The sequence below is a fragment of the Hydra viridissima genome, unplaced genomic scaffold, assembly GCF_058129835.1.
Source record: "Hydra viridissima isolate aposymbiotic clone 2 unplaced genomic scaffold, HvirCarnegie_v1 scaffold_5, whole genome shotgun sequence".
In the NCBI taxonomy this organism is placed as follows: domain Eukaryota; kingdom Metazoa; phylum Cnidaria; class Hydrozoa; order Anthoathecata; family Hydridae; genus Hydra; species Hydra viridissima.
Window position 1 is genome coordinate 13,886,170 of NW_028324304.1, and position 27,683 is coordinate 13,913,852.

Consider the following 27,683-nt stretch of genomic DNA (forward strand, 5'->3'; position numbering starts at 1 on the left):
TCTTATAGAACTATAACAAACATTAAAACAATTGTTTAAAACAAAAGGATTTTCTGATTTAAAATTCACCATTTCTTCAATAGACTTAGAGGAAAGGAGGATATATTAACTACTAAATTTTAAAAAAGATCAAAAATATTTTTTTACAAAATAGTTACTTAAAAATATAAATAACAAACTATTTTTATGTTCAGGAGATAATACATAAAATAAAATCTATTTATTAAACAGATTTTACAAATTGTGTAAACTATAAAAATGGTAAAAAATAATCAACCTAAAAAGCCATAACAGGCTCAATATCTCCACCATTAAGAACTCTAATTGAAAGTTGGTAGACAAATCATTTTTATATACCAATACTCAAATCTCAAATGTATTTCATTCTGAAGTATGATAAACTTCACAATAATTTTCATTTTTTATCAAATAAAATTTTATTTAAATCTTTCTCCATCTGTTTTATAAGACGATGATTCAAGAAGAGCAGCTAAAATGAAAACAAGGCCTGAGTTTAATTTAAAAAATAATGATTTTTAAAAAACAGGCATTTTTTTGAAATTTATTTTAATTTTCCTAGTTTTAATTTTACTTATATTTTTTATAAAGACATGTTACAAATGTGCTTTCCGGCAGTTTTTAATTGCAACAGATTTGTATCAAAATGCGGATTAAATAAACTCACTTGGCCAGCTGGTAAGAATACATGCAGAAGAGCCACCATTTTTTCTGGATATACTAATAACTAAAAGAAAGAAATATTTAATATAGATAGCAATTCTAAACATTTATCTTTCACTTAAGACCTTTGAAACCAAATAAAATTTAAGTATCAAAACTCAACCTTATGTAATAAATGTAAGTTCTTTTTGAAAAAAAGTTTTTTAAGCCTACTTATTCAAATTGCTGAATAGCAAAAATAAATGGCACACTCACACATTTTTTGGCTTTGATTTCATCTCAGCGAACAAATCTCCAAGTTAACATATAGTTAAAGCTCAATTTTCAAATTTAACCCTAAGCACATTTTACACACACTCTCTATAAGTACTCTAATAGATATATTATACAGATTGCAGAAAACTTTCCAGTACAAAAGAATAATTTTAAATTCTTTTGTATTCTTTTGTATTCTTTTATACTCTTTTAGCATTTTTTAGCATTATCTTGTAGAAATTAAATTATAATAACCTAATATTAGTTATGCTGTTTATACTTTAGCATGAGAACTTTTTCTGTACCCTGTATTTTCATTCTTTTTTCAAAATATTTGAAAATTTAAAATGTATCAGCACTGACACAAATGTTACCTGACTGTCTTGATTTTCTGTCATATTGAAAATACTTATTGCATATTTGACAACTAAACCTAATATATCTACTGCTGATGTAATGTTTTCACCTGCTACCATAACAAATACAAAAGCACACCTAAATCAATAATAAATATTTAGTACAAAATTGGGTGATTGTACTTTAACAATTAATGAGCCTTAAGTTTACATACATAAGCAAAATTAACTTTAATTTAAGACTTTGAGAAATGTTAATCTTAAGAGCTTAAGTCTTAGAGACAAAAACTGTATCAAGATCAGAACTATCTTTAAAACTTCTCTACTAACAAACAGAATTTTGTCAATAGAAAAGATTATAATTCTAGAGTTGTCATAATGTTGTTCATGATTTTATGAAAGAATTCTCAAAGTTTATTCATGAGTAACATCAACTAATCATAAAATGCTAAATTAAGACTTAAAATGATATTAAAAGGACAGGTAACTAAAGTGCTAAAAAGAAATTTTAAATATCTGACCCATTTGATGACTTCCATAAAACACTATGGGCATTAGGTATCAATGAGTGCTTTAGCCTAGATAAAATAAAATAATGTAATACATAGACTGTCTTGAGTTGGACCAGTTGAATACTATATTTAGTCTGAATAAAATTAGAGAGAAACTCAGTAAAGAAAAATAGCAGTTGCACTTTAAGCTACATTGTATATTACTAACTGCAAATCTACAAACTATAAAACCACATAATAGAGATACATGCTGCTCTAATATATAAATTAGCCTATTATTTACTTGAATGTAAACAATTACTTGAAAAGACATTCAAAAAATTTATTTTAAAAAGTTAAATTTACATTTGAAGTTATAGACTTCATATGATGCAAAACCATTTCATGCAATTTGTCTAAAAACATGCTGATAATTTAATCCTGAGAACATTACTTTTTTTGAAAAAAGTGTAAAATTGTTTTAAAAATTTTTACATAATTAAAATTTTATAAATCTCCATTAACACCTAGACTAGACTTTTTAAACATAAAGAAAATTATCCATTTTAAAAATATATGATAACAGGAGATGAGAAATGGATAAGTCTAAAACAACATCAAACAAAAAAGGTCATGGAGTAACTGTGATGAACGTTTTATGCAATTTTCATAAGCTTATATTTTTGATGGCTACTCAGATCATGCTAGCCATCATGCAGAAGGTTTAATAATATAATTAATAATTGAACATGATTCCTTTGAATGCAAATCATCTGCAAGTCATTCACAGGAAAAAAATTTTATGCAAATGGTTTTTCTGCAAAAATATTGTAGAACTGAAACAAAAAAGCAATTTTATTCTTAAAAATAACCAGTTGTTTGATTATTAAGAGGGCAAAGCTACATATGAAAAAGACCTTTTCAAAGAAATATAGTTTAGTTTTTCTTTTTTTAAGGTAATGTAAAATATAAACAATATTTATCTGTAAAATCTAAGTATAGTATGTAAATCTAAAAATTTAATTTTTTTTTTTTTAAATCAACACCTGAATATTAATTAATATGTTGCAAGGGTAAACAAAATGCTTTTTTTGAAACAAAACTAAACATCTGGTCTATAAATATTGCAAAGAAAAAAATTGTATAGCCTATAAAATTCCTATAGAATTACTTAGAAATCAGATGTTCTGTTTTGAAGTAATGTTTGGTACATTTTGGCCATCCTTATAAAACAAAAACTCATCATTACAAAAAAAAACCCAGTAATTAATACAAGTACACTTAAGCTCATGTTTTCTATTGCTCAACTTTCTATGTGAATAAATGTGGGATTTAGGCTCTAATTATAAGAACTTCTAAATTAAAATTTCTTTTTCTAATTTTTTCAAAGTATTAACTTAAAAAATATCAATTACTAATTAAAAAGATGAGTATGTGGTTAGAAAAGGAGCAAGTGCAAAGAAAAAGAAACTGAGCAATCAAAGTTGTGTAATAATTCTGGATGCAGAATTTTTCAAGAAACAAATCAATTGAAAAATAGTTTTTCTAGAATACTGGTCAGAATTGCAATAGAAGGGAAAATTAAAGAATTGAATGGTTAAGTATTTGAAATACTGGCCAAGGTTATTCTGTTTGTAGGTCCATAAACTATTTAGGCTCAGAAAAGACTCAGAGATTAAAATTTGAATGGACAACTGTTATATATATATATATATATATATATATATATATATATATATATATATATATATATATATATATATATATATATATATATATATATATATATATATATACTTATGTAAAAATAGTAAAACATAAATTTAGAGTTCAAAAAATGCTATAACAAAGTTTTTTTAATGCTTACCGGTAAATTCCAGTTTCTGAGCCTTGATCTCTATATTATTAAATTTAGTTATTTACATATAACAAAAAAACAAAAAAAAAAACAGTAAGTTTTTTTTACTTTTATAATTAACAACAAAAGAAACAAACTTAAAAATTTAATTTGTAAAAAATAATCCACAAAATAAAAAGCAAAAATTACATCAACTCTTTGTTTTGTGCAACTTCTCTACGAAACCCATATTCTGAGTTTACTCGATTGACAACAGAAATAATATTTTCATATTCCACTTTTCGACAACTTTCATCTATCTATACCAGAAAAAGATATTAATTGACAATATACAAAATGACTTTTAATAAAATAAAAATAGAGAATATTTAAAAATCACACATTTTCAGCTAAGGGTGCATATGCTTCCCAGTATTTCAGCTTTGATACTCCATTTAAAGGCAGTGTATGTACTATGAATGCCAAAACCATATTACATTAACATGCATTACTAAATCATAATATAAACATAGTTGTATCATTTTCTAAATGTACTATTTATAGCTATATGTGTTATTTATTTCTCAAAAGTGTTAGTTTGTATATCTATGTAAGCTATATTTAAATGAAAATAAAAATCACTGATTCACTTGGTGAACTTCACAGGAGAAATTCAATTTAATTAAATTTAACACCCAAACCAATTATATTAATGACTTGTATAAATATAAGTAATGTAATCTTGTATACAGCTTGATTTTCCAAATACTTTGTACACTTTAACTAGTACTTCATAAAAAAAAACACATGCACATATTGTATATAAAAAGACATAACTTCCGAGAAATTTTTGGTAAGAAAAAACATATTACATATGATTTTTAACTTTATTTATCTTTATTGAAGTCTTGACCCAAACTTCTATTTTTTTGCATGTCAATTTCTTCTAAAAGCTTACTAATTCTTGTAGCTATAGCAACTTGTTGCATTTGACGCAACTTTTGCTGTTTTGTTACAACAGGTGGTTCATTTTTGTTTACATATGTCCAATCTGGTAGATCTGTTAAAGGTCCAAATGCACTTCCATCAATTGCTTTACCAATTTTTCTTCTAAACTTTGAACCAGCACTACTTGGAATTGATGTTGATAAAAACTCTTGTTTACTAATATGATACCTGATTTTAGATAAAATTCCAAAACTGATTCTTTTTCTTATTTGAAACATGATAGTGCCAGGAAGGATATTACTAAGCTGTTGATACCAAATTAGTAAAGCATTATAATTTAATCCTACAGCTGGGCTATAAAAATATTTTATATATTAAGAAAATAACGATATAAACATTCAACTTTATAGTTCTTAGATAAGTAAAAAAAAAAAACCAATAGATAACATAATGTAACATTCGTTTGTTAATGAAAATAAAGGGTAGAATGACACATAGTACAAATATCTAGAATAATATTTAAAAAAAAAAAAAAACATTGAGTGAATTATGATAATTCAAATCATTGCTATATTCCTATAGTTATTTAAATGGAGTATTAAAATGATTAAAAAATTGACTCTTTTATCCGCAAGCTTTGGTGTTTTAGTGTGAAATAATCACGAATAAGTTGTAGAAATTGTCTTCGGCGTTTAACTTGAGTTTACAAAAACGGTCTTAACTTCGATATTCAACTCAACTTTTCTTTAAACTAATTGGTTATTCAAAGTCAAACAGATATCAATTATTTTCAATTTAATTATAAAAAAAAAAACATTACCCGTTGAAAAAAGGTTTGTAGCGTGAAAGAAAGTGCGAGATATGGTTAATTCTGCCAAACTCTGAGGCAATGATTTCAATAAACGTTCTCCTTAAACAGGCTGAAATCACTATTTTTGTGTTTTCTCACTTAAGGATCGATGTGGTAAAAACTAAGCAAGAGTTGCTGATTTCAGGCTGATTTATCACAAATGCCGTGTCATCATCCTAAAGCCAGCCGTCTGCAATGCTTGGTTATTACATTCAGGCAATTGCTGATGAGCAGTATGTCATTTGTCGGAGTATTTGTGACGATTCTACTAGTAAACCATAAGTTGTTGTAAAAGCAGTCAAAAAATCTTTTAAACCTCTTAATTCCATTTAATTTACGAGCAGTAAGTTTAAGTATAGTTTTAAAAGTGCATGATTCAGGGCACCAGGCTTTTGAAATCTCGTTCTTCGCAAGATGACTCGTCAACCCTTCATATAAATAAATGATAAAGCAAAAAGAATTAAGTAAAAACAACAACTATGAAAAGACTTGCACACGGAGATTTATTCAATCTGCCATTTAAATAAATGATAAAGTGAAAAAAGAAAAGTCAATAACAATGACCAGAGAAGACGTACACACAATGATTCATCAACCAGTCACAAAAGTAAATGATAAAATGGAAAGAAGAAAAGTTAAACAAAAAACAACGAGAAAAAGATGTAACACGAAGACTCGTAAAGGATAAAACGGAAAGAAAAAAAAGTTAAAAAAATAAACGGGAAGAGACGTAAACAGGAATACTCATCAACCGGCCATATTAATAAATGATGAATAGGTATCGCAACCAAAACCAACCAAAAACTATAAAAAGCTTAAAAAATAGAGTTTCACAGCGGAGAGGAGAAGAGGGAATCGGATAGAAGGAAGAAGACGAAGTTTTAAAGAGAAGTAAAAGAGAGTTTTTAGAAAGTTATTAAGAAGAATTTGGATAGAATCTTTGCTTTAACCTGATCAAGTTCAAAGTATGGTGTAATCAAGAAGTTCCTAAATTCGAAACTGTGGCATAACACTCTTTCCTACAGCTGTTATACGCAAGTTAAAGATAGTGTTGTGACCCAAACTTAAAATTTTAACTAACATAACTAACAAAATCGTAACTAAATTTAGTCGACTAACTTTTTAGTCTAAATAAAATTAGTCGACTAAATTTTTAATTTGCGAAAAATATATTACTGTTACCCAAAATATGTTACTGTTACCCAAAAAATACTTTTTTTAAATCTTGTTATGCATTGGTTGTGAAGTGGTTTGAGCGCCATATTTTTAATTACAAATTGCTGTAAGTTACAATTTTTATCTGTAGGGCATCTGTATCAAGGTTCGATTTTCAGAGTTTTTCAGGTTTTTGGAGAAAAGTTTGCTACATATACACTTGGTATTGTAATAAAACTTATCTAATTAGTCCCTCATTATTGTTAAGTACTTGTTTTAAATTTCAATTAAAAGCAGTTCAGATCTGGATTTTTTCAATTTCTAATTAAAGTGAATTATAAAATATAAAACATGTGAAATCAATTTATAAAAAAAAAAAAAAAAAAAAATGGTACCATGTTTTTGAAAGGTGTGTTATATGCAGAAGCATTTTCGGATTTCCTTTATATAATACCTACAATGATTTTTTGAGGTGATAATACCTAGTTCATTTCGTTCTACACTCATAAAAACGCAGATATTTACAGTGACAATAATAAGATTGCAACGGTTAGGCAATTAATGTTTTTTATTATTTCTATATTGTATAATTGAATATATATCTTGTTCAACTCTCAATTTTGTTTTTCTTTTTAAAATTATTATTAAAATGCTAATAACTAATTATGTTTACGGTATAAATATCAGCTGTTATTGACGGAGTTGTTCTGCTAACAAACCAATTTTTATTTAATTCAATAAAAGAAAATTTGGGGTAATACTAGGTACAAACAAAACATTTTTATTACCTAATTGTCACAAATTATATTATGTATTTTAAATTTCTTAAAAGTAATAAATTTTGATGAATGTCTTTAAATTGATTTATTTGTCATAATTCGTATAATGTTCATAAATTTTCATGGTACAGGTTGTTCAGTTTTTTTTTAGCACTAAATCTTTTTTTAGGCAACTAATTTTAGTTGGACTAAAAAGTTAGTCGACTAATTTTAGTTAGACTAAAAAGTTAGTCGACTAATTTTAGTAAGACTAAAAAGTTAGTCGACTAATTTTAGTTAGACTAAAAAGTTAGTCGGCTAATATTAGTTAAACTTAAACTAATCTTAACTCCCACCCCTAATAAATATACACTTTGGTTATAAGCTCCAAAGATGGTAATATTTTTTGCCTGATTTTTGATGGCATGTTATTATTTGTATTTATAAAGTTTTAAAAGAGTATACTTAAGTTAAATATTTGGAAATATTTAGTAACTTTTATAAAAGATGTTAAAAAGTAGCGGTAAGTCTCATTACCATTCATAATTATATATCACTCATATATTCATGTAGGTCTAAAGTGTTAGAAGTCAAAGAGTTTACCATACATGAACCACATCCACCCACCCACACACACACACACACACCACACACACACACACACACACACACACACACACACACACACACACACACACACACACACACACACACACACACACACACACACACACACACACACACACACACACACACACACTACACACACACACACACTACACACACACACTACACGCACGCACGCACGCACACACACGCACACACACGCACACATTCTCACAAATTGAGGGTTATTCGAAAAGAAATTCATTATACGCAGATATCTAATATGCCGACTTTAATGCTTCAAACCATGCATTTCTGTATAGTTTTTTAAAAATTTTCGTCACATAAAAACGAACTTAATGGAAAGCATTTTTCTCGTCGTCACAAAAACGAGGTTAATAAATATTTTTTGTTCATATCGTCACGTAAAAACGAGATCAATAAATATATTTTGTTCTTATCGTCACATGAAAACGAAGTTGATAGAAATGTTTCGCGTATAGCTATAAAAAGACTCAAATGTAAAATGAGACGTGGTGAAACATATTGAAATGCTGAAACTGTATGATATTTTTTATTTAAATTAGGGAAGGGTTTCTGATTTAAGCTATTTTTACTGAAATTTACTTTTTATTCAAATTAAATGACCAATATTAACCTTTAAATCATTTTTAAAAAGATAAATTTAAAATTAAATCAAATTATATTAAAAAGAAAACTAGAAACAAAAATGTGTTAAAAATAAAATTAGAAACAAAAGTTTATATCAAAAATTGAAATTAAAAACAAAAAAAACGGCGCTTGAAAAAAAAGTTTGAGTAAGATTGTAAACCTCACAATAAAATTAACACATTTATACTATAAGTTAAATTTTTGTTGACAAACAACCTACAAATTGAGTGGGAAACTTGTTGGTTGTTCGTAAGCTATAACTGGTCATTTAATTATTCGTGATTTTTCGCACGCGTACTGGTTACGTTCTATTGTTAAATTTTGAAAGCGTATTATTTTTTAAAATCAAGTGACCTCTAGATTTTAAATCGAAAGTCACCTTATAAGTTTTATGACTAAAAATTCTCAAATATGAATCCTGAAGAAAATTTGTTTTGTAATAAAAAAAAAAAAAAAACCGCAAAATAAATTTACAGCAAACTGTAATTCAAAAAAATTCAACAACCAACCACTTCGCATACCTCAGACATTAATAATAATTATTAGTAATAATTGTTATTAATAATTGTTAAGCGATTTAGTAGTAATTAGGTCTTACTGAGAGGTTCTTGTAATTAAGAAAAATGTTACTTAAGCTTTTATTGATATTGGGTTTTTTTAAAGTTGAGAAACAACTTGTATAAAAAGCGTAGTAAATTTTTGGTTCCGATAATATTTTGTTATAAAAATACGATAAAATCTACGTTTTTTGTGGCCAGATACACTTTTCAATTAAAAACAAGAATTACCGCAATGCGCGGTACAACTATTTTTTTATTATTCTGAAAAGTTTCGTAGCTGGTAAGTTATACGCAATTTGTCGACCAACAAGAATAAATGTTTTTTAAAATTTGCATCTTTAAGTACTTGGTTGCATAATTTATTGTTCTCTCTCTCGTTGTTGTTTTTCCTTGTTTTGTGTGTGTGGATTATTTAGATATTTATAAAATATGGCGAAAATGCGAATAGATAAATGCTCGGGCAGAACTAATTGTGTCGCAATTGATGATAGTGAGTCAAGTCAGCATGCTTTTGATTGGTATATCAATAATTATCATAAACCTGAAGACAGCTTAGTTCTTATTCACATTCATGAGACCCCCCACACCAGTGCTTTCGGTTTAATGTCAACAAAGTTGGACCATTGGGAAATATTGCGAACAACAATGGAATCAAGCATCAAAGGAAGCGAAAGTTTGTTAGACAGATATCAAGCTGATTGTAATAAGCGGAATGTTACGTGTAAAGTTGTTTTAAAAGATGATAAAAAAATACCAGGCCAAATGATTTGCGACATTGCAAAACAACATGGCGCTGATCTTTTAGTTATCGGTCAAAAGCGCATCGGCTCAGAGTTTATCGGACAAACATGTAATTATGTCTTAAGACACTCACCAGCACCACTGTTGATGGTTCCTTATAGATGGAGATTGAAAAACAGAACAAACAGTTTGAGCATGTCTTCGGAGGATTGTTTAAAAAAATGTACCAATGATTTATTTGAATAGAAGTTAATAGTTTGGTAAGAAATCTTTTATTCAAGCAGACATTTGAATTTTAAATTATATTTCCAGCATTTCTTCATAATGAGGCCGATTTTGAGTAACAGGAAAAAAAGCGTTAAAATCGATCGGTGTTAAGGAAAAAGGTTAGTTTTGAGAGGTAAGGATCACGTTAGCTTGATAGCGTAAGAGTTAGAATAATTTTTTTCTAAAAGGGGTATTTTTAATACAACAAGCTTTTTTCCTTTGAAAATGGTAACGTCGTTGTAGCCTTTACGGGCCAGTGTATATTTTCTTTAAAACAATATTTATTCAAATATTATGTTAATAGTTAAATATTTTAAAATTTTTCATTTTTATCAGAAATAAATTTGTACAGATGGAAAGTAAACAAATGGAAAATTTTTCTGACATTTTTAGTGGTTCGAGTTTTATAAAAAAAAAAAACGAAATGCTGAGCAAAATCTCTTTTAATTGTAATTTTGATATTGCGTAAACTGCTTGACAATTTTGCAATAAAAACATTAGTTAATGAAATTTAAAGCGGTGTAAAAATTGCTGTCTTTATGTTTAGGGGTTGTCCCGTGTTCTCCAAAAGTTTGTAAGTTATTTTATCTTTAATCACGTAGTTAAAATTTTATAAAGATTTAATTTATGAAATAAATCAAAGATTGCGTTCAAATAATAAAGTTTTCAATAAAAAATATTACTAATATACAGCAACAGTAAAAATAAAATTAAAAAAATGATAAAAATAAAAAAATGATATGCTTATTTAAACGTAGGGGAGAGGGGGGCAGTTTAGGACAGGGGTAGTTTAGGACAATGCGAATAATCCAAAAAATACTAACTCTTCTACAAAGTTAAATATATTCGTCGACTGAAAATACTTTCACACGTAAGCGTCATAGGATTTCTTTCACAAAGGCAGTCAGGTAGCTTTTCTACAAACGTTTTGTGGTTTTTGATATTTTTTCTAATTTTTTTAATTCTTAAGTGTAAGGATTTACAAAGAAATTTACTCCACCCAAGGAATTATTTTTTGCATTTTCTGTGAAAGGTATATGTTCTGCGACGTAAATAAAAAAATTCAACGATAAAACATAAATTCTTCACAAAAAAATTGTGGAATGTTTCCTGAGATCAGGGTTGAGGCAGCATTGGACGATTTTCACGGGGCACATTTGGACGTGTTGCGCGGATCATGACAAACTTATCTTCAAATAAAATTATACAAAGTTTAAAAATGGTGCGCAATTATAAAAAAAAAAGTGAAAGATTTATAAACGAGGAAAATTTAAAAACTGCAGTTAAACATGTTTTTGATAAAACAATGAAGTTAAGAGAAGCTGCAGGTGTATTTGGGTTCTCTAAAAGTACGTTAGCTTACAGAATAAAAATGCTCAGAAATAATAGAAAATCGAAAATTGATAACTTTTCAACCAAATATTCTGTGAATCAAGTATTTACTAATGCAGAAGAAGCTATGTTAGAAAATTATATGTTGAAATCATCAAAAATAAATTATGGTTTAACTTATTACCAAGCTAGAATTTTAGCATATGAATATAGTAATGCTTTGAAAAAATGTCCTGAACTATGGAGCCAAAATAAAATTGCTGGCATTGAATGGATGAAAGGATTTATGATAAGACACAAAAAGCTTTCTCTGCGCAAACCAGAAAATACAAGTCTATCAAGAGCAACAAGTTTTAACCAACAAAATGTGAATGAATTTCAACTCAACTTAGAGAAAGTACTCTGTAAGTCAAAATATTCTCCAGAACGCATATTTAACATAGACGAAACAAGTGTCATGACTGTTGTGCAGGCACCAAATGTCATAGCTCAGCGTGGTCAAAAGCAAGTTGGTCAAAACGTCTCAGCTGAAAGAGGGCAGCTTGTAACTATGTGTGCTGTTATTAATGCAGTCGGAAACACTGTACCACCAGTTTTTATTTATCCTAGAGCAAGATTTCAAGAGCGTATGCTAACAGGAGGACCTAATGGTTGTGTTGGATTTGCTAACAACCCTAGTAGTGGATGGATGACAGGAGAACTTTTTATACGAGTGCTCAAACATTTAAAGTTCCATTCAAAGTGCAATAAAGAAAACAAGATTTTGTTATTACTAGATAACCACGAAAGCCATTGTACTATTAATGCAATCAACTTTTGCAGAGAAAATGGAATTGTTTTACTTACATTCCCACCACATTGTACACATAGACTTCAACCTCTTGATGTTTCAGTATTGGGTCCTTTTAAACAAAAACTTTCTGTATCTCAAAATGACTGGTTGTTAAATCACCCAGGAAGAACTATAACAATTCATGATTTAGCCAGTATAGTAACCCCTGCATATAATAGCTCATTTACACCAAATAATATTACTGCAGGGTTCAAAAAATGTGGTATTTTTCCTTTTTCAAGAAATGCATTCACAAATGAAGATTTCGACTGTTCAGAGGTAACAAATCAAAGCCTTAATTACATCTCTTATCAATCTAGTAATAATGACAATAATAAAAAAAGCTACATAGATTTTAAAATTTTAAATGTTAATGATCATTCTATAGTAAAAACTTTTGAAACTACTGTGCCAAATAATGAGCCACTTAATGCATATAAAAACTCAACTGATGAGCTGTCACAGCCATCTGCACCAGTTTTATCACCTGAAATGATTAGACAATACCCAAAAGCACCTCCAAGAAAGAAAACATCAAGAGGCAGAAAAAAAGGAAGATCAAGAATTTTAACAGACACACCAGAAAGACCACCAAAAACAGAATCAATAACTTCTACAAAACAGAAAATATTTAACAAGCATATCAACCCCCCAAAAAAATTAATTAATGCAACAGTCTCTAGCTCTACCTGTATGCACAATAAAAGTAATTCTTGTTTGCAAAATAAAACAAGTTTAAATTTTAAAGACAAGCCTGTTGTATACACAGAAAAATTGAAAACAGAAGCATTAAATCATGGAGATTTTTGTTTAGTCCAATGTGCTTCAACAGTTAACAATGCAACGTTAGCTTTTGTTTGCAGAATTGAAGAAATAAATGGAAACATTTTGGTTGTTAATTTGTTGAATAAAAAAGTAGGATTTAATATATTTTACTTTCCTGATATACAAAATAAGTGGTCGGTGCCAATTGCAGAAGTCTTAGCTAAACTTCCTATACCAAACAATGCAGGAAGCATTTCAAGAGGTTCTGGTATAATATTCAAATTTGATTTTTCTACATTTAAACTTGGTTGAATGTTATGAATTCTCTCAATTCGAACAAAAAGAAAAATTTTATGTTTATCTACATCCATTTTATATTCACACTCTTTGTTTTTGTTATTAATATCTTTTTATTAATAAGAGTGATATGTGATTGAAAAGCATTTTCATTTTAGTTTATTTGAATATACAAAAAAACTCATTAATGGTTTGAGATCTTTATAATTATGTTACTCCTAATAATTCTGTTGATTCTGTTATTGTTAATAATTACTGCTAAACGAAAAAATTAGGCTTTAAGAAACATTTCTTGTCTTTTTACTATATTTCCTAAACTGCCCCAACATTGTCCTAAACTACCCCCTCTTGTGGGGTAGTTTTGGACAATAGGTAGCTTCAATTTTAAGAAAAAAAAATAACCATAATTTATTTGAACAAGCTCGACTTAGCTTTTTTTTGAAGAACGAATGCCTAAATTACCTTTTTCAGCAAAAAATTTAATTTTTTGTCAAACAGTACAAAATCTGTAATATCTTTTTAAAAAAGTGTCCTAATGTGCCCCCCTCTCCCCTAAAACAGTAAAATTTAACAACGTAGGATTTTTGATTGCTGCTTCTGTTAGTAATTTTATGTAAAACTTGTTAGTAGTAAGAGGAACATTTATTGTAAAAAACAATTTTTATATCGTTTTGAATGTTATTTTCGTTGGCATAATTCAAGGAATAAATGGCATATCTGCAATATATCTCTTAGTAAGGTTAAGATTTTAATTGGTAATTCCAAGTACGATAAACAAGATTTAAACTTAACAAAAGAGTGGAAAACTAAAAACCCGCACGATCAGCAACTAAATGACATAAGATTCAAATTGTGGCAAAATCTAAAGAAAAAATAATCTTTTAAGCATTTGAAGACATGTTTGAAGAATTGCTTGCATCGCCGTAAACGAAGCTGAAGTAAGCATGAGTGCATTTTTTTGGTATGTCAGTAGTTATCATAGAGCCAGTAGTTTAGTTCTTGTTTACATACATTTCAAACTTAAGGTACCGCTAATAATTCTGGGTACTCATTGTTTGTTACTGGGGATTACATTAAAATATTGGAGGAGAGTACCAAGAAAGTAAACAAATGGTGAATGATTATGAAGCCAAATGCAGGGGAAAAAAATATGATGTTCAAATTTGGGCCGCAAGATAATCTTAATTCGCCCAGATATATAATTTGCGATATAGCTACAACCTATAACGCCGAATTAGTTGTGATGGGTCAGAAGGGTCATTCCAAGAAGTATTGTAAGCGCAAATTGTTCTTTATTCTATGAGCCAACTGAATAAAACATAAGTTTCTGAAGACTAGGGCCAATAGAAAATCACATTAAAAAAAAAAAAAAAAAAAATGAAAACCATAAAAAGCACTGCAACAAATTGCATTTTGTTGCTGTGCTTTTTGTAGTTTTTTTTTAATGTGATTTTCTACTGGCCCTAGTGAAGACATATAAAGCGCCTGGGGAAAACCCAACGTTTGTTCACATTTTCTACTTTTAAGAAAAATGGAACTTTGTATTTGAAGACTATTTTAGTCATTAATGTTAAACATTTTTAAACAACACATCGGTTTTTCGTTTGTATATTGTCAGAACAGTTAAGCATCAATAATGAAAAAGGACATAAATAAAAAAACTTGTGATACTGACCATCTGTGGTTTTTCCCGCGTAGTACTATGCTCGCATCCAATTTTCCGGGTATCTTTGAATCTCAGTAAATTTAATATGTGTATTTACTGTGCTACTCGAAGAAAAAGAGGATAATTTTTGTTAGAAAAATGTGATGCGTTATATGGCTATATGATTCGTTTATATGGCTATTTGATAAAACTGGCGTTTGTTTCAAAAAATTATCGCATGAAAATATAAAGCAAACCTCAGCCTAGCAATAGTTGAAAAACTTGGTAGTGAAGAAGATTATGAAATTACCACAAAACTATATTCCACATGCTCTTTATACAAAACACAAAAATCAGTTTGGTATCTGCAGCTCAAATCAAAAGAAAATATTTTGCGCCAATTACATTTTCGGAAACTGGTTGGTATGTCAATTTTAATACCGATTGTCATTGTAAAACAAGACCACGTTAAATTTTGAATTGACTGGTATCGACCTATCTAGAAACCTCACTTCAGATTTGAAGTTTAATTTAGAATTTCAAATTTGATTCTTGCATTCGGGTGTTAGAAAAGCTCCGAACACATTTGTACACAGTTTTCTCGCAACACATCGATGAGATGACAATAATATTCCCTTCAAACAAAAACCTTTTTTTACAAATTTCCTTCTTTTATACCAGACAATTTCCCTCAAAAACGTCATAAAAACCAACACATATTTACAATTAACACATTTACAATTAACAGATGTTTATAATTAACACATATTTACAATTATTTTTGTAACAACTATCAAAATTATTAATTCAGTAACATTCTAGCAAATTTTGCAACAGAATTACAATACTTTTAAAATATAAAAAATAAATTTGCCCATATTGATCAGATGGTGAGTAAAGAAAGTATACATCTACTGTCTAATTGTAGCATGCGAGGAACTTTTTTTTTTTTGCCAAAAAACAACTAAAAACCCTTTTTTCAAACTTCAAAGTTCTTCATTCTTCGGCTACCAATTGTCCACAATCTTGTATCTTAGGAAATTACCAGAGAAATACAAAATCATCAATTATTTTACTTAAAATTAATTGAGGAAAGTATTGAAGTTTTAAAGAAATTCACCCTAACAATTTTATGTTAATATATAGTCATAAACAATTGCATTGTCTGAAAACAAAGGTCATTTCCATTGTTTTATCCGAATGAAACTGAAAGCCAAAACAACGGCCTGAACAAAAACTTAAACCAAAACGACGCACAGTGGAAAATAAAGGTGTGTTTTGGATGAAAAATCGATAACTTTTTTGTTACTAAAAATAGAGATTTGAAAATTTGCACAAATGTAAAGTAGCATATGACGCTTCTAATGAAATACTTTTTGTAAGAATTTTTTGTAATACAATATTAAAAATAGATAAATAAAAATCAAAAACTTCAAAATTGGCAGTTTGTTAATTTACACTTTAACATAATACTTTACAAATGTGTGAAAATACCTTAAAGTTATTAGAAACGACGAAAAATACATAAAATGCTTACCTACTAATTATAGAAATATTTAAAACAGTTTCTAAATAACAATTCTTAAATAGTTGTTTTTATGAAATAATGTATAGGTATGTTAAAGGTACTATATCACAAAACATAAGGACTTTCAGTTCCTGAAATCAGTTCGTTGACTTTCAAAAGCTGCAGAGTATCTTCATCAAGTTCTTGCACATTTTTGTTATACGGTTTTCTAATGCTGGTGATGTACGGATCGAAAGTGTACAGAAGAGTATGAAATACATCCTCATTTGTAACTGATCGAGAACATATTCTGGCATGATGAAGGCGAAATTTTTTAAAATCCTTATTACGGGATTCTTGCGCATCTTCTGAAAGTTAACCGATAGGAAGTACTGCAAAATGCTTAATGATATTTTCTCCGTGAAGTAAGATTTTGTGTACTGAAGATGGCATATAGTACCATCCATAATTGGTCACATAGATTCTGGCATAACTACCAAAACTTTCAGCATTTATCATAACACCTGAGGAGAGAGCTTGCAGAATTATGTAAATTCGCTTAATCAAATTTTCATCCACTCCAGTGATTTCAGCAGAGCAGCCTGCATTGTAAAAAAACCTTCCAGCAGTATTACCGTCATTGGTATTACCACTTACTTGTCTTGGTTTGTCAATGATCAATCCTAGCTCCTCACGAAAACGTTTCTGCACCAAGATCTTCTTCTCTTGCTTTAGCCGTTTCTTTTCTTCACTTGTGGCTGCCCATGTTTGGAAAGAAAGGTTGTAACAAATATGTAATATCATTTCCATACAACAAATCCAGGCATGTAATGTAGACAATCCGTATTGATACGAATTTTCATTTTCAGGCCTAGAAGCCACTTAATCAAATCGTTCATTTGCCGTGGAGTAGCTCCACATATTGTACATGTAGATCCAGAAGGCGTATCCGTTTATGCCTGAGCCACTTTTCCATCTATCATTGTTAGAAAAAGCTCATGTTTTACCTGTACACTTTTACCATTTTTATTAATTATAGACGGCCGCACAAAGTTTATTTGGCTCTTTATTTCATCTACAACGGCTTTAGTTTTCTCGGGAGTCTCTTTGCAAAATTCTATTATATTATTCAAATAGTTACTCCTAAACTGAACCATATAAGTAAAAATGTATGATTTACTTAAAATCTTCATAAGATGAGCTTTTCAAAAATGTATAATACTTTATATTTATTCCTAGAAAGTTTTTTAGAAAATTAACTTTTAAAGTGATGAAGCGAACATGTTTGAAATGAACATCTGCAAAAGTAATAAACAGTAGGGCATCAAAACTTTTATTTTTACATAAAATTATCTGAAATTCCTGCATTATAGTGATGATTGACTATTAAACTATTAAATAAAATTGAAATATAATGACAGTAGCGACATTAGTAAAAAACATTTATGATATGCTATTGCTCTACCATTTTCCACTGTGCAACGTCAAAAATTTGGTTATCCTACATATTTTAAGCAACTTCACCCATTCTTTTCAAGTTTCTTCATTTTTGGCGCAAAGGTAAATAAACATATCAAAAATAGCTCTGTCAAATACTTTTGCATAAATTCAGTTATTTTAGAGGCAACGAAAACGTTTTTTTTTCTTTGTCGGTACTCTTCAGCAGAGTTCTAGAAGTAAAGTTTATTAAACAAATTTCATGGCGAATTTTAAAAATATATATCTTCCTGTGATTTTATTTTAATTTCCTTCATTTAAAATTTGTTTCTTTTCTGTTTTCATCATATGATTTATGATGTATAACAGTTGTTAATTGCTCGAAAGACCACAAAAGACTACAAACGACTACAATACCTTGATTTAACATTGACGTTTGGTTTTTCTGCTAATAACAAATAAATAACATTAAATACAACGAAAAAAGTACAAGCTTCTGTATCGGTATTTTAAGATGAATCAAATTTTGTGAACCTGGCAAGCAATCGTTTTAATATGAATTGGTGTTTCGCCCATTAAAGTTCATTTATTTACGGTTCATTTATTGTTTCATTTGACAGTATCTTTAACTTTTTGTTTAAAATTCACAATCAGCAGATCTACAATAATCAGGTTGAGAAAATTATTCTTTAACAGAATAGCGGAAAAATACTTTGTGCGAAATTTCACAATAATTCAGATGGCGGAAAATCCCATTCATACGATTATTTGACCACCATTGTAAAAGATAAAAATGATGAAAGCCCATTGACAAAATCAAATAGTGTAATGTTTTAAAGTAAAGATACATACATTATGTAAAAATCTTGTTCTTTTTTTTTCATAAACCAAATATTTTAACTGAAAACTTAAATGGTTGAATGTAAATCACAAATTTTGATAAAACGTTTACAGCCGTAGACTTGTACCCCCCCCCCCTCCCTTAATGGAAATTAGAATTTTTAAAGTTAGAAACAATGTCTTTCACGATCGAAGGAATATTTGATGCACCCCACTATCAGTGCATTTCTTTCTTTGAGAAACATCATAGATCTTAATTAGATCTATAAAATAGATCTAATTAAGATGGAAGAATTTTTTTAGTACTTATTTATTTTTAATGACTTTTATAACCAAATTTTCAAACATATAGTTTGTGTCTTTTTGGGACACCTTGTTAAGTAAGTCGTAATTTATTAACAGATTCAAAACTGCATAATGCGACTATTAAAAAAAGTTACGTCATACTTTAATTTGTGCGGGTTTTACATTCGGGTTTAACAACCTTCGTGTTTCTTTTACTGGCCTCCTCGCTCTCGTGGACGTGTCACAACCAAATCGTAAGTAGAGTATTGGTTTTGCTATTTTTATATCTGCAAAGAAACTGAAAAATGCAGTTCCCAGATGCTATGATGCACGAAAACATATGGTTTGATCGTCTTAAATACGAAGAAGAAAGAGAAAACTATGAACTATTTTTGACCAATAACTTATCGTCCAAACTTGCTGAAACTCACTGCAAAGAAAGTAAATCTCTAGATGCTGGTGAATTTAAAGAGGTATACATACCTATTAGTTTCATGTTATGAAGCTAATAGTTAATGCATGCGGAGATAATATTTATTTAACGTTAGTTATATACAATTTATAAAGTTGGTTGAGGACAAAGGCTTTGATAGACAATGGTTGGTAGTGGAAAACTAGCAAGTGTCTAGCTATATAGTAAAGCATGTTAATGCAAGGTGATACATTAGATATACAATTTTAAGTAAAAGAAATAGTCAAAAACCACACAACGTATGAAGAATTAATTTAAGATTCATGGAACTTTAAGATCGCAATACATTTAATTGCTTTTACCTAAATATCTATTGTAACAGTTTTTAATTTTTGAACTACTCATTAAAAAAATATTTGAATTGTTCTACTCTGTAACTCTGTAATTAAACTGAAAATTCCTAGTACTTCCTTACTCCTTTTAAAGTGGATTTGTCAAATTTTTATTTCTTACAAATAAAGTTGTAGGAGTATTTAAGTCTTTTAAGCTGTTTTCTCACATTTTGTAATTCTGTTTAAATTCAATAAAATTTGTTGTAAATACAAGTTATGGTGTAAATGTGGATTGGGTACTAAAAATCAAACTGAAGAAGTTGTTGTAAAACTTAAAAAATGTGTTTAAGTTAAATTGCTAAGGATAACTTTAGACAAGGAATTAGTTGATTGAGAAAAACTTAAATAAAAAATCTGCTTTGTAGGCCAAGAGTGGCTCATTTTTGTCCAGCGAAATTGCTAAAGCACGGGACTCAATAAAGCAATCACTAGCAGAGGTGAGTTAAAGTTTGAAATTCTAATGCCCAAGACTATTTTTGATTATTTTTTTTAATACTGAGTCAAGAATTTAATAGTCAAATATATTTATTTAGCAATCATGCAGAATTTTCAGAGAAAGTAAAATAGACTTGAAAGAAATTAATTTATATTTTTGTTAATTTACATAATCTGTTTTCTGTTCTTTAACTTATAAGTTACTTATTTATAAGTTAGTTCAAGATCTATTAGAAATTCATCCAATATACTTTATAAGAAGTAATTACCCAAAGTTAAACATTTAAGAACTAATACACTAATAGTGCAGCAGATTAGCATAACAATTGTGCAAGAGTGGATAAAAGCATAAAACTTTTTTTAGATGTAGAAAATAAGTATCCAATTCATTTAAGATATGGTGGCATGTCCAGTTTTACTAAAAAGGTATGGTAAATGAGCTGGAGAAAGATAAAGAATAATTACGTCACTTTTCACGGAATATTTTTTTTTTAGTAACAGAATTTTTAACAAAGAACCGTATAATTACCGCATAGTCTAAATTTATCCAATCATATTGCACTTTTAAAAAAACGATTAAAAAACAAATCACATCACAAATAAAATATAAAAGTTTTAAAAAATAGATAAACAATATTTATCGATTAAAAGTGAATTTATAGTTATTTTTTATGTGTTTATATATACATATATACATATATATTATGGCCAAGCGAAATATTGTTGCACATCCTATTTTTACGGAGAATGAGGTTTTCAACAGACCTAATCCGATTGACTAGGCAAACTGTATTTTCTGCCAAAGTACCTCTGCAAACAAGTTGATTTGCCACGCTTATTTTAAGCGTTTGGATTGTTTGACAAGTTACAAATCACTTGCCGAAATCTTACCACAATTTGTGCTGGCAGATTTGCTACCGCCTGGATTTTATATTCAGCGATTAGATGATGACAGTGGCTTTGAAAGTACTTTGATTGCAAACAAACCCTGCAGAATGTTTTACTATTCCACTGAATTCAATCGAGCAGCTAAACGTTTTCGCTGCGCATCCCTAGCTGCAGAGGGTGAATCCTTGTTAAATGAAGCCCAGGCACTTAATGTTGAGCACAGTTCATTCAGGCGATCAATGTCAAGTGATATGAGAAAATCAAATTTGGTTTACACACAACCGGTTTGTTTTATTTGTGATACCAGTGAGTCAAAAGACTCATTGCACAGCATCTGTACCACAAATCTGGATATTAAAGTCCGCGAGTGTGCTATTACCTTGGTTCATTCTACATTATTGACCAAGATGAGAGACACAGATTTAATTGCTCAAGACGCTAAGTGTCACACTTAGTGTCTCAATGACCTGTACAACAAAAAACGTGCTTTTAATAGACGCATGCGTGCTGAAACGCAGCAAGTAGAAGATGAAGTTGACTGTGAACATGGTGTTGTTTTTGCTCAGTTGATCTTTTACATTGAAGAAACAAGGTCAGAGAATGGTATCGCACCCATCTTCAAACTAGCTGATTTAGCTAGACTATATGCTGATTGATTTTCCCAACTAACTGAAAATAGGCTACATACACCAACTTAGCGTATGCATAGCACATGTTTGAAAGAAAAACTACAAGCCCATTTTCCTAACATGCATGCACAACAGGAAGGTTGAGATGTTTTACTTATTTTTAATTGTAACATTGGTCCAGCACTTCTTAAAGCCTGTCAATATGACTGTGATCGTGATACAGTGTGTTTGTCAAGGGCTGCGCAGATTATACGCATCCAATATGGATGACGCTTCCTAAAGCTGATAAATACTGTCCTTAATTCAGTGCGGATGTAAGACAGGTTGTACAACACGCTGCTGTAAATGTGTTCGCAACAGCTTAAAATGTACTGCTCTTTGCAGTTGTCAAGAAGAGTGTACCAGAGATTGAAATGTAACAATGTATAGATTAATATTAACTAATATGCTTATTAAAAGTTGTTTTGGCTTCTTAGCTGCTTTAAACTTTTTTATTGAGTAACAAGTTTTTTAGAAATATTTATTAAAAAAATTTTTCTTTAAAAAAAAAGCAGGGGGGAGGGGGTATTTCTTGGGCAAGAGGGCAGTGCCCAAGCCCCTTTCCCACTCATTGGTGCATATGTGATCAATGTATACTTCGAATGATCTATCATTTCTTAAATTTTGGCCAATATTACTTAAGCGGATTAAATTTTAATAAGGTTTTTATAAATCCAAGATGCCGGTAACTGCCATCATGGATTCAAGACAGTTCTGGTCATGCTATGCTTTGCCACTATATCTTAAAATGATCAGCATAATTTTCTGAGTTATTGGTGAAAATTTCATGCTTTTATCCACTTTTGCACAGTTTTAGTCATTTTTAGTGTTAATCTGCTGCATTATAATTAAAGTTTTAGATTAAGTAGTATACAAAATTAATCAGTGGAACAAGTTTCAAATAGTTTAACCTAACATAATTACATCAACTCTACTCAGACTAAAAAGGAATATAACCAAAAATTAAAGCTTTTTGTAAATGAAAATATATGTGCTTATTTTTTATTTCTGTGTGGCATTCACCTTGTTTTAGCATTACAAACATTTTTAAAGATAATTCTTACTTCACTTGTTATTGTTTAGAATAGCAAGTTAGTAAGTCTGCGTTGTTATCATAAGCTACTCCACTTTTAACTGCTGGGAGGTCTTGTGTAAAATAAACTGCAAAACTTTTCTTACTTTTGATCAGAAATATCATTTTGTATTGTGGTGACTTTGGTTAATAGAAGGTGTGTAAATATATCTAATATATAAGAGTTGTTGCAAATGAGTAAGTGTGATTAGAAGATTAGGGTTTTGTCAAAAGTAAAATCAAATATCATTTTGTGTTGTAGTGACTTTGGCTAATAGAAGGTGTGTAAAGATATCTAATATATAAGGGTTGTTGCAAATGACTAAGTGTTATTAGTAGATTAGGGTATTGTCAAAAGTAAAATCAAATAGTGCTTATACAATAGTCTGGGATTTTTAATTTTTGCCAAATAAGAGTTCATGGAGTACTGATGTGTTGTAATAATGAAATTAAACTGCTAGTTAGAATTTTTAGATTGTTCAAGCTGAATTTATTCTTGCTTTTCTAAAGCTGAAATTTATATTTAGCTATTCTAATGACCATTTTTACTAAAGTTGTTCTTATATAAGTATTGCAATAATTTTTTAAGAGTGGTGTGTCAACTACCAATAGTTTTGAGCGTGATAGTGAAAATAAAGCAATGCAAAAAAGTAAGTTGACTAAAAATTTGCTGAAAATTAGTTTAGTATTTTAATTGTAGTAATGGTTTTAATAACATCTGTAAAATCAAATCTGTTCTACAAGCATTACTTATAAGAATAATTTTTTTCAGCAATTACTGAGTTATTGGCAAAAGTTTCAGCACTTGAAGCTCGTGTGAGCAAGCTAGAGAAAGCAGCAGGCGGTAATTTTGCTTTTACAGTAGAAAGTTTATCTGCCCCATACTGACTAATTATAAATTTTTTGTATTTCAAATTTTTTTTTTAAAAAAAGCATAAATACTTTTATTTCTTGATTTGACGTCAAATCAACAAATGAAAGTTGTATATTATATTTTCAAATGAAAATGAAAAACGATTGACTACTTCTATAAATTAGTTCAGATTTTACAGTGGTATAAAATTTGGATCTTTTAGCCAACTTCTGTCATCCAACTTTTGTGTCATCCAAAAATTCAATTCATTTTATTTAAAGCTTCACATAATCTCTCACTAAATTATCATGCTGAAGAATTTTATGAGGGTTATAAAATCTAATATCATTTAAGATCAGCTCTTGTACAAGGGGAAAAAAATTTTCAAACTATTAAGTCATGCTGTTATTTTGGCTAACTTCTGATGTAAAAATTAAAATTAATAATGGAGAAGGGTTATGATACTTTCAGTAACCAATCTATATGATGAAATATTTTCAATTTTAAATATGTGTGGATTTTGTCTGAGAAAGTTATTTACCAATAAAAATTTTCTTTCCTTTTTGTATTTTACAGTTTGCTACAAAAACCAAACTTCCAAAGGCTGTAATAGCTGAATTAAACTATGAAAGTAGTTATCATTTTTTGTTTTTCATATTGTTTAGCACATTTTTGAATTTAAAAAAATTTACTGAAAGTCACCCCCTCAGGTTTCATCAGAAAGGCTCAATTCCAGTTATTTGTCACTTATATGAAATGACTCAGTATCTATGTGGTACAGTATTAATCTTTCCTAATAACAAGCTAGCCTTTTTGTTTCTGTTATCGTTTTAAATGTGTAATTAAACAGCTTTCTAAATTTAAATGTAATGTTTCTGTAAATCTTACTGTAGGTGCCACACAGGAGACAGAAAAATCACAAAAAAAAGTAAGAATTTTCAATGCAAGTTTTTTGAATAATTTTTCCTCATTAATAAAACATTTAATGAATACTAGAAATATTATTTTAGAAAGATGATGATGACATTGACTTATTTGGTAGTGAAGGAAGTGGTGATGATGAGGTAAATTTATATCTTATTAAGTCAATCAAAGAATAAAAGAAATTTTTAAAATCATATAAACTAATGTCTTTATCAAATAAAAGGTTAAGATTGTCTACCAAATGGCCAGCTTTTGACAAAGCTCTTAACAAACCTGCCACACTAATCATAACAATAAAATTACAGATTGGTTTTGCAAAAAATATTTAAGACCGAAGCACCTACTTATATTAAGAGAATTTTCTTTCTCTAGGAAGATGAGACGGAAAAAAAACGAAAAGAAGAGTTGCTTGCAAAATATAATGCTAAGAAAGCTAAAAAACCAGCTCTGATTGCCAAATCATCGATTCTGATTGATATTAAGCCTTGGGATGATGAAACAGACATGGTTGCAATGGAACAAAAAGTGAGAAGTATTGAAATGGATGGTTTGCTATGGGGTGCATCAAAATTAATTCCTTTAGCTTATGGTATTAAAAAGTTACAAATTTTGTGTGTTGTTGAAGATGATAAAGTAGGAACTGATATACTAGAGGAAGAAATCATAAAGTTTGATGATTTGGTGAGAATTTTTTTAAAGAAATTCTTTTATAATTATATTTATTGGTGATGATGTTGCTATTTCAAAAGGTTCTGTTGATTCATAAAGTAAACAGTCTTTTTTTTTTTCTTTTTAGGTACAAAGCGTTGATATTGCTGCTTTTAACAAAATTTAATTGTGGTTTAAATTATTGAATGTTCATACCTATAATAGTCAAAATTCATTAAAAAAATTTAATGTTTCGTATAATTCAGATGAGGTCGTGTTTTAGTAATGATTCTACTCTTAACCCTTTCATGAACCAATTATTTTTCCTTAACATAACCCATAAAAAATCATCTATAAAATGACAGCGGTACTATAAAATGTTAAAGTAGACTTTTTCTACAGCCTTTTTCAACTCTTCTTTATAAAATAATATTGTTTTCAATCGGTTAGAATGCACCATTTGATTTGGGGAAGCTTAGTTTAATTTGTTATAAAACAACCCAGCGCATGAAAGGGTTAATTTCATTAAGTTGAAATCTGTCAAAAAATGAAAAAGTTTCACTAAGAAATAGGGGAAAATGTTTTCAAAAAGGTAAAGTTTCACTAGCCCTCTTACTCAATTCACTTTCCACTAGCTCAATTCGTATCATGGCACGCTACCCAATCTTACCACTAGGTGCTTTAGTCAATTTAAGCGTCCAGATGAACACTAATAGTTTTACAAAACTGGTTTTGGCTCCGTTTTGAACAGTCCCGCTAATAAACCCTTAGTGGTCGTTCAAAAGGTTTAATGTCACGTAGTCCGCTTGTCCAGGTATCTCGGATGTAATAAATCATTCGGGAGCCTATATTTCTGACATGATAAATGTATTCAAAAGCCGCCTCTGAGATTTACTGAACTCATTTCACCGCTTCGAAAATATAACCACTTGCATAGTTACGTAACTTCAAAAACTTATTCCAGTTCGTGCGAACACATTCTAGAAAACCACAAGATCAGGAAATATAACAGAATGTGTCAAAATGGGTTTATATTGCTCTGCTTCTAATCAGAAGGAATCAGGCAACATGAAATGTCCAAAACTGACACTTTGGTTACTAAAAAAAAATACAGCTTCAGAAAGAAAATTGTTGGATTTCATATTCTCAGTTAGTTGGAAAATTAACCGAATTTCATAAGAGAAGCATAAACTTTAAGTTTATGTTTATCTAAATATTAAAAAAAAAAATAAAATACAAGTCCCTATTAAACCTTTAGTCGTTAAATGCCCAGACGACCATCCTCAGCTTTTTAAATGGACAACAATGTCTTCATAAGAACTGGTCTATTCATCTGAATGTTGAATCGAAAAAAATGAATAGCAGTTCGATGGCTCAATGTCTGGATAGGGTAACACATCCTACTTAAGTAGTTAACTGTGCATTAACCTTTTTAGCAATCTTTGGTCTAATATTTCAAAAAGATCAACTTGACATATCTGTTGACATATTCAGGAATCTTTAATATTTAGTTTATACTGATTATTCTCAATAACGATTATTCTCGATAACGATAACGACTGATTATTCTCGATAACGAACAACAGTAATAGCTTAAGTACTTAAAACCATGACGTCTTTTGATCCTAACATACATAAGACGTTATTATACACCCGTGATTATTCCTCTTTACATTTGAATGTCTCTTACCTTCAACTCATATGACAGCTAACTTTCAAGTTTGTAAATTAGTCCTATTGATTTTAAAAGCTTACGTACAGTCGGTTCTTTAAAACTCTATGAATCTGGAGTTTCTTAAATTTTTTGGCATGGGTCTTCTTAAAAAAATAAATTCCAGTTCTTCATCTTCGGATTTTTTTTGGTGCATTAGCGCTTTTATTGTCTTTAACATCAAGCTCGTTGTTCCTGAATTGTTAGAACCATTCTCTACAACTTCTTTCAGATTTTATTCTTTTCGAATTGTTACCATGAACATTCACGAGTATACGATAGCAGAACTTCTATGCACTTACAAAAATTGCAATAAAATTTTACGAATCTTGAATTGTTGGCATATAAGTTGATTGTAATCTTAGCCTGCCAACTCGGCTAAAAATCCATACATTTAAGCGTAATTATCTGTACATTGGATTATGGGACGTCTTTTGGGACCATATTCTAAGCATATTTTATGAAACACTGTTGTTTACTTATATATATATATATATATATATATATATATATATATATATATATATATATATATATATATATATATAGTATTGGACAAAACA

At 29.2% G+C, this 27,683-nt stretch overlaps 5 protein-coding genes across 9 annotated transcripts; 3 read left to right on the forward strand and 2 right to left on the reverse strand.

The window, feature by feature from the left end:
* Positions 1-117: 117 nt before the first annotated feature.
* On the reverse strand, positions 118-4,349 carry LOC145189295 (uncharacterized). Of its 4 annotated transcripts, none has more exons than XM_090087194.1 (7): positions 4,023-4,349; positions 3,831-3,940; positions 3,651-3,680; positions 1,814-1,870; positions 1,403-1,431; positions 686-745; positions 118-490 (listed from the first exon to the last, which is right to left on the reverse strand). In XM_090087194.1, exons 1-7 carry the CDS (start codon positions 4,110-4,112, stop codon positions 438-440), a joined length of 429 nt encoding a protein of 142 aa, XP_089943320.1. In that variant the 5' UTR covers positions 4,113-4,349; the 3' UTR covers positions 118-437. The 4 variants fall into 4 exon arrangements, with proteins under 4 accessions (XP_089943320.1, XP_089943318.1, XP_089943319.1 ...); XM_090087192.1 differs by having other exon boundaries at positions 1,311-1,431; XM_090087193.1 differs by lacking the exon at positions 3,651-3,680 and having other exon boundaries at positions 1,311-1,431.
* An 85-nt stretch (positions 4,350-4,434) lies between these two features.
* Positions 4,435-4,846, reverse strand: LOC145189033 (large ribosomal subunit protein mL52-like). Its single transcript, XM_080065587.2, has one exon. It carries the CDS (start codon positions 4,844-4,846, stop codon positions 4,508-4,510), a length of 339 nt encoding a protein of 112 aa, XP_079921713.2. The 3' UTR covers positions 4,435-4,507.
* Positions 4,847-8,286: 3,440 nt separating this feature from the next.
* Positions 8,287-13,455, forward strand: LOC145192329 (uncharacterized). Its single transcript, XM_090088488.1, has 3 exons — positions 8,287-8,331; positions 10,223-10,310; positions 10,725-13,455. Exon 3 carries the CDS (start codon positions 11,355-11,357, stop codon positions 13,416-13,418), a length of 2,064 nt encoding a protein of 687 aa, XP_089944614.1. The 5' UTR covers positions 8,287-8,331; positions 10,223-10,310; positions 10,725-11,354; the 3' UTR covers positions 13,419-13,455.
* LOC149888825 (uncharacterized) lies at positions 8,298-10,193 on the forward strand. Its single transcript, XM_090088489.1, has one exon. It carries the CDS (start codon positions 9,599-9,601, stop codon positions 10,154-10,156), a length of 558 nt encoding a protein of 185 aa, XP_089944615.1. The 5' UTR covers positions 8,298-9,598; the 3' UTR covers positions 10,157-10,193.
* Positions 13,456-19,303: 5,848 nt separating the features above from the next.
* Positions 19,304-25,670, forward strand: LOC145188907 (elongation factor 1-delta-like). 2 transcript variants are annotated; one of them, XM_080065412.2, is made up of 8 exons: positions 19,304-19,590; positions 20,287-20,358; positions 23,574-23,634; positions 23,757-23,828; positions 24,731-24,765; positions 24,848-24,901; positions 25,134-25,442; positions 25,558-25,670. In XM_080065412.2, exons 1-8 carry the CDS (start codon positions 19,423-19,425, stop codon positions 25,594-25,596), a joined length of 810 nt encoding a protein of 269 aa, XP_079921538.2. In that variant the 5' UTR covers positions 19,304-19,422; the 3' UTR covers positions 25,597-25,670. The 2 variants fall into 2 exon arrangements, with proteins under 2 accessions (XP_079921538.2, XP_079921540.2); XM_080065414.2 differs by lacking the exon at positions 20,287-20,358.
* The last annotated feature ends 2,013 nt before the right edge of the window (positions 25,671-27,683 follow it).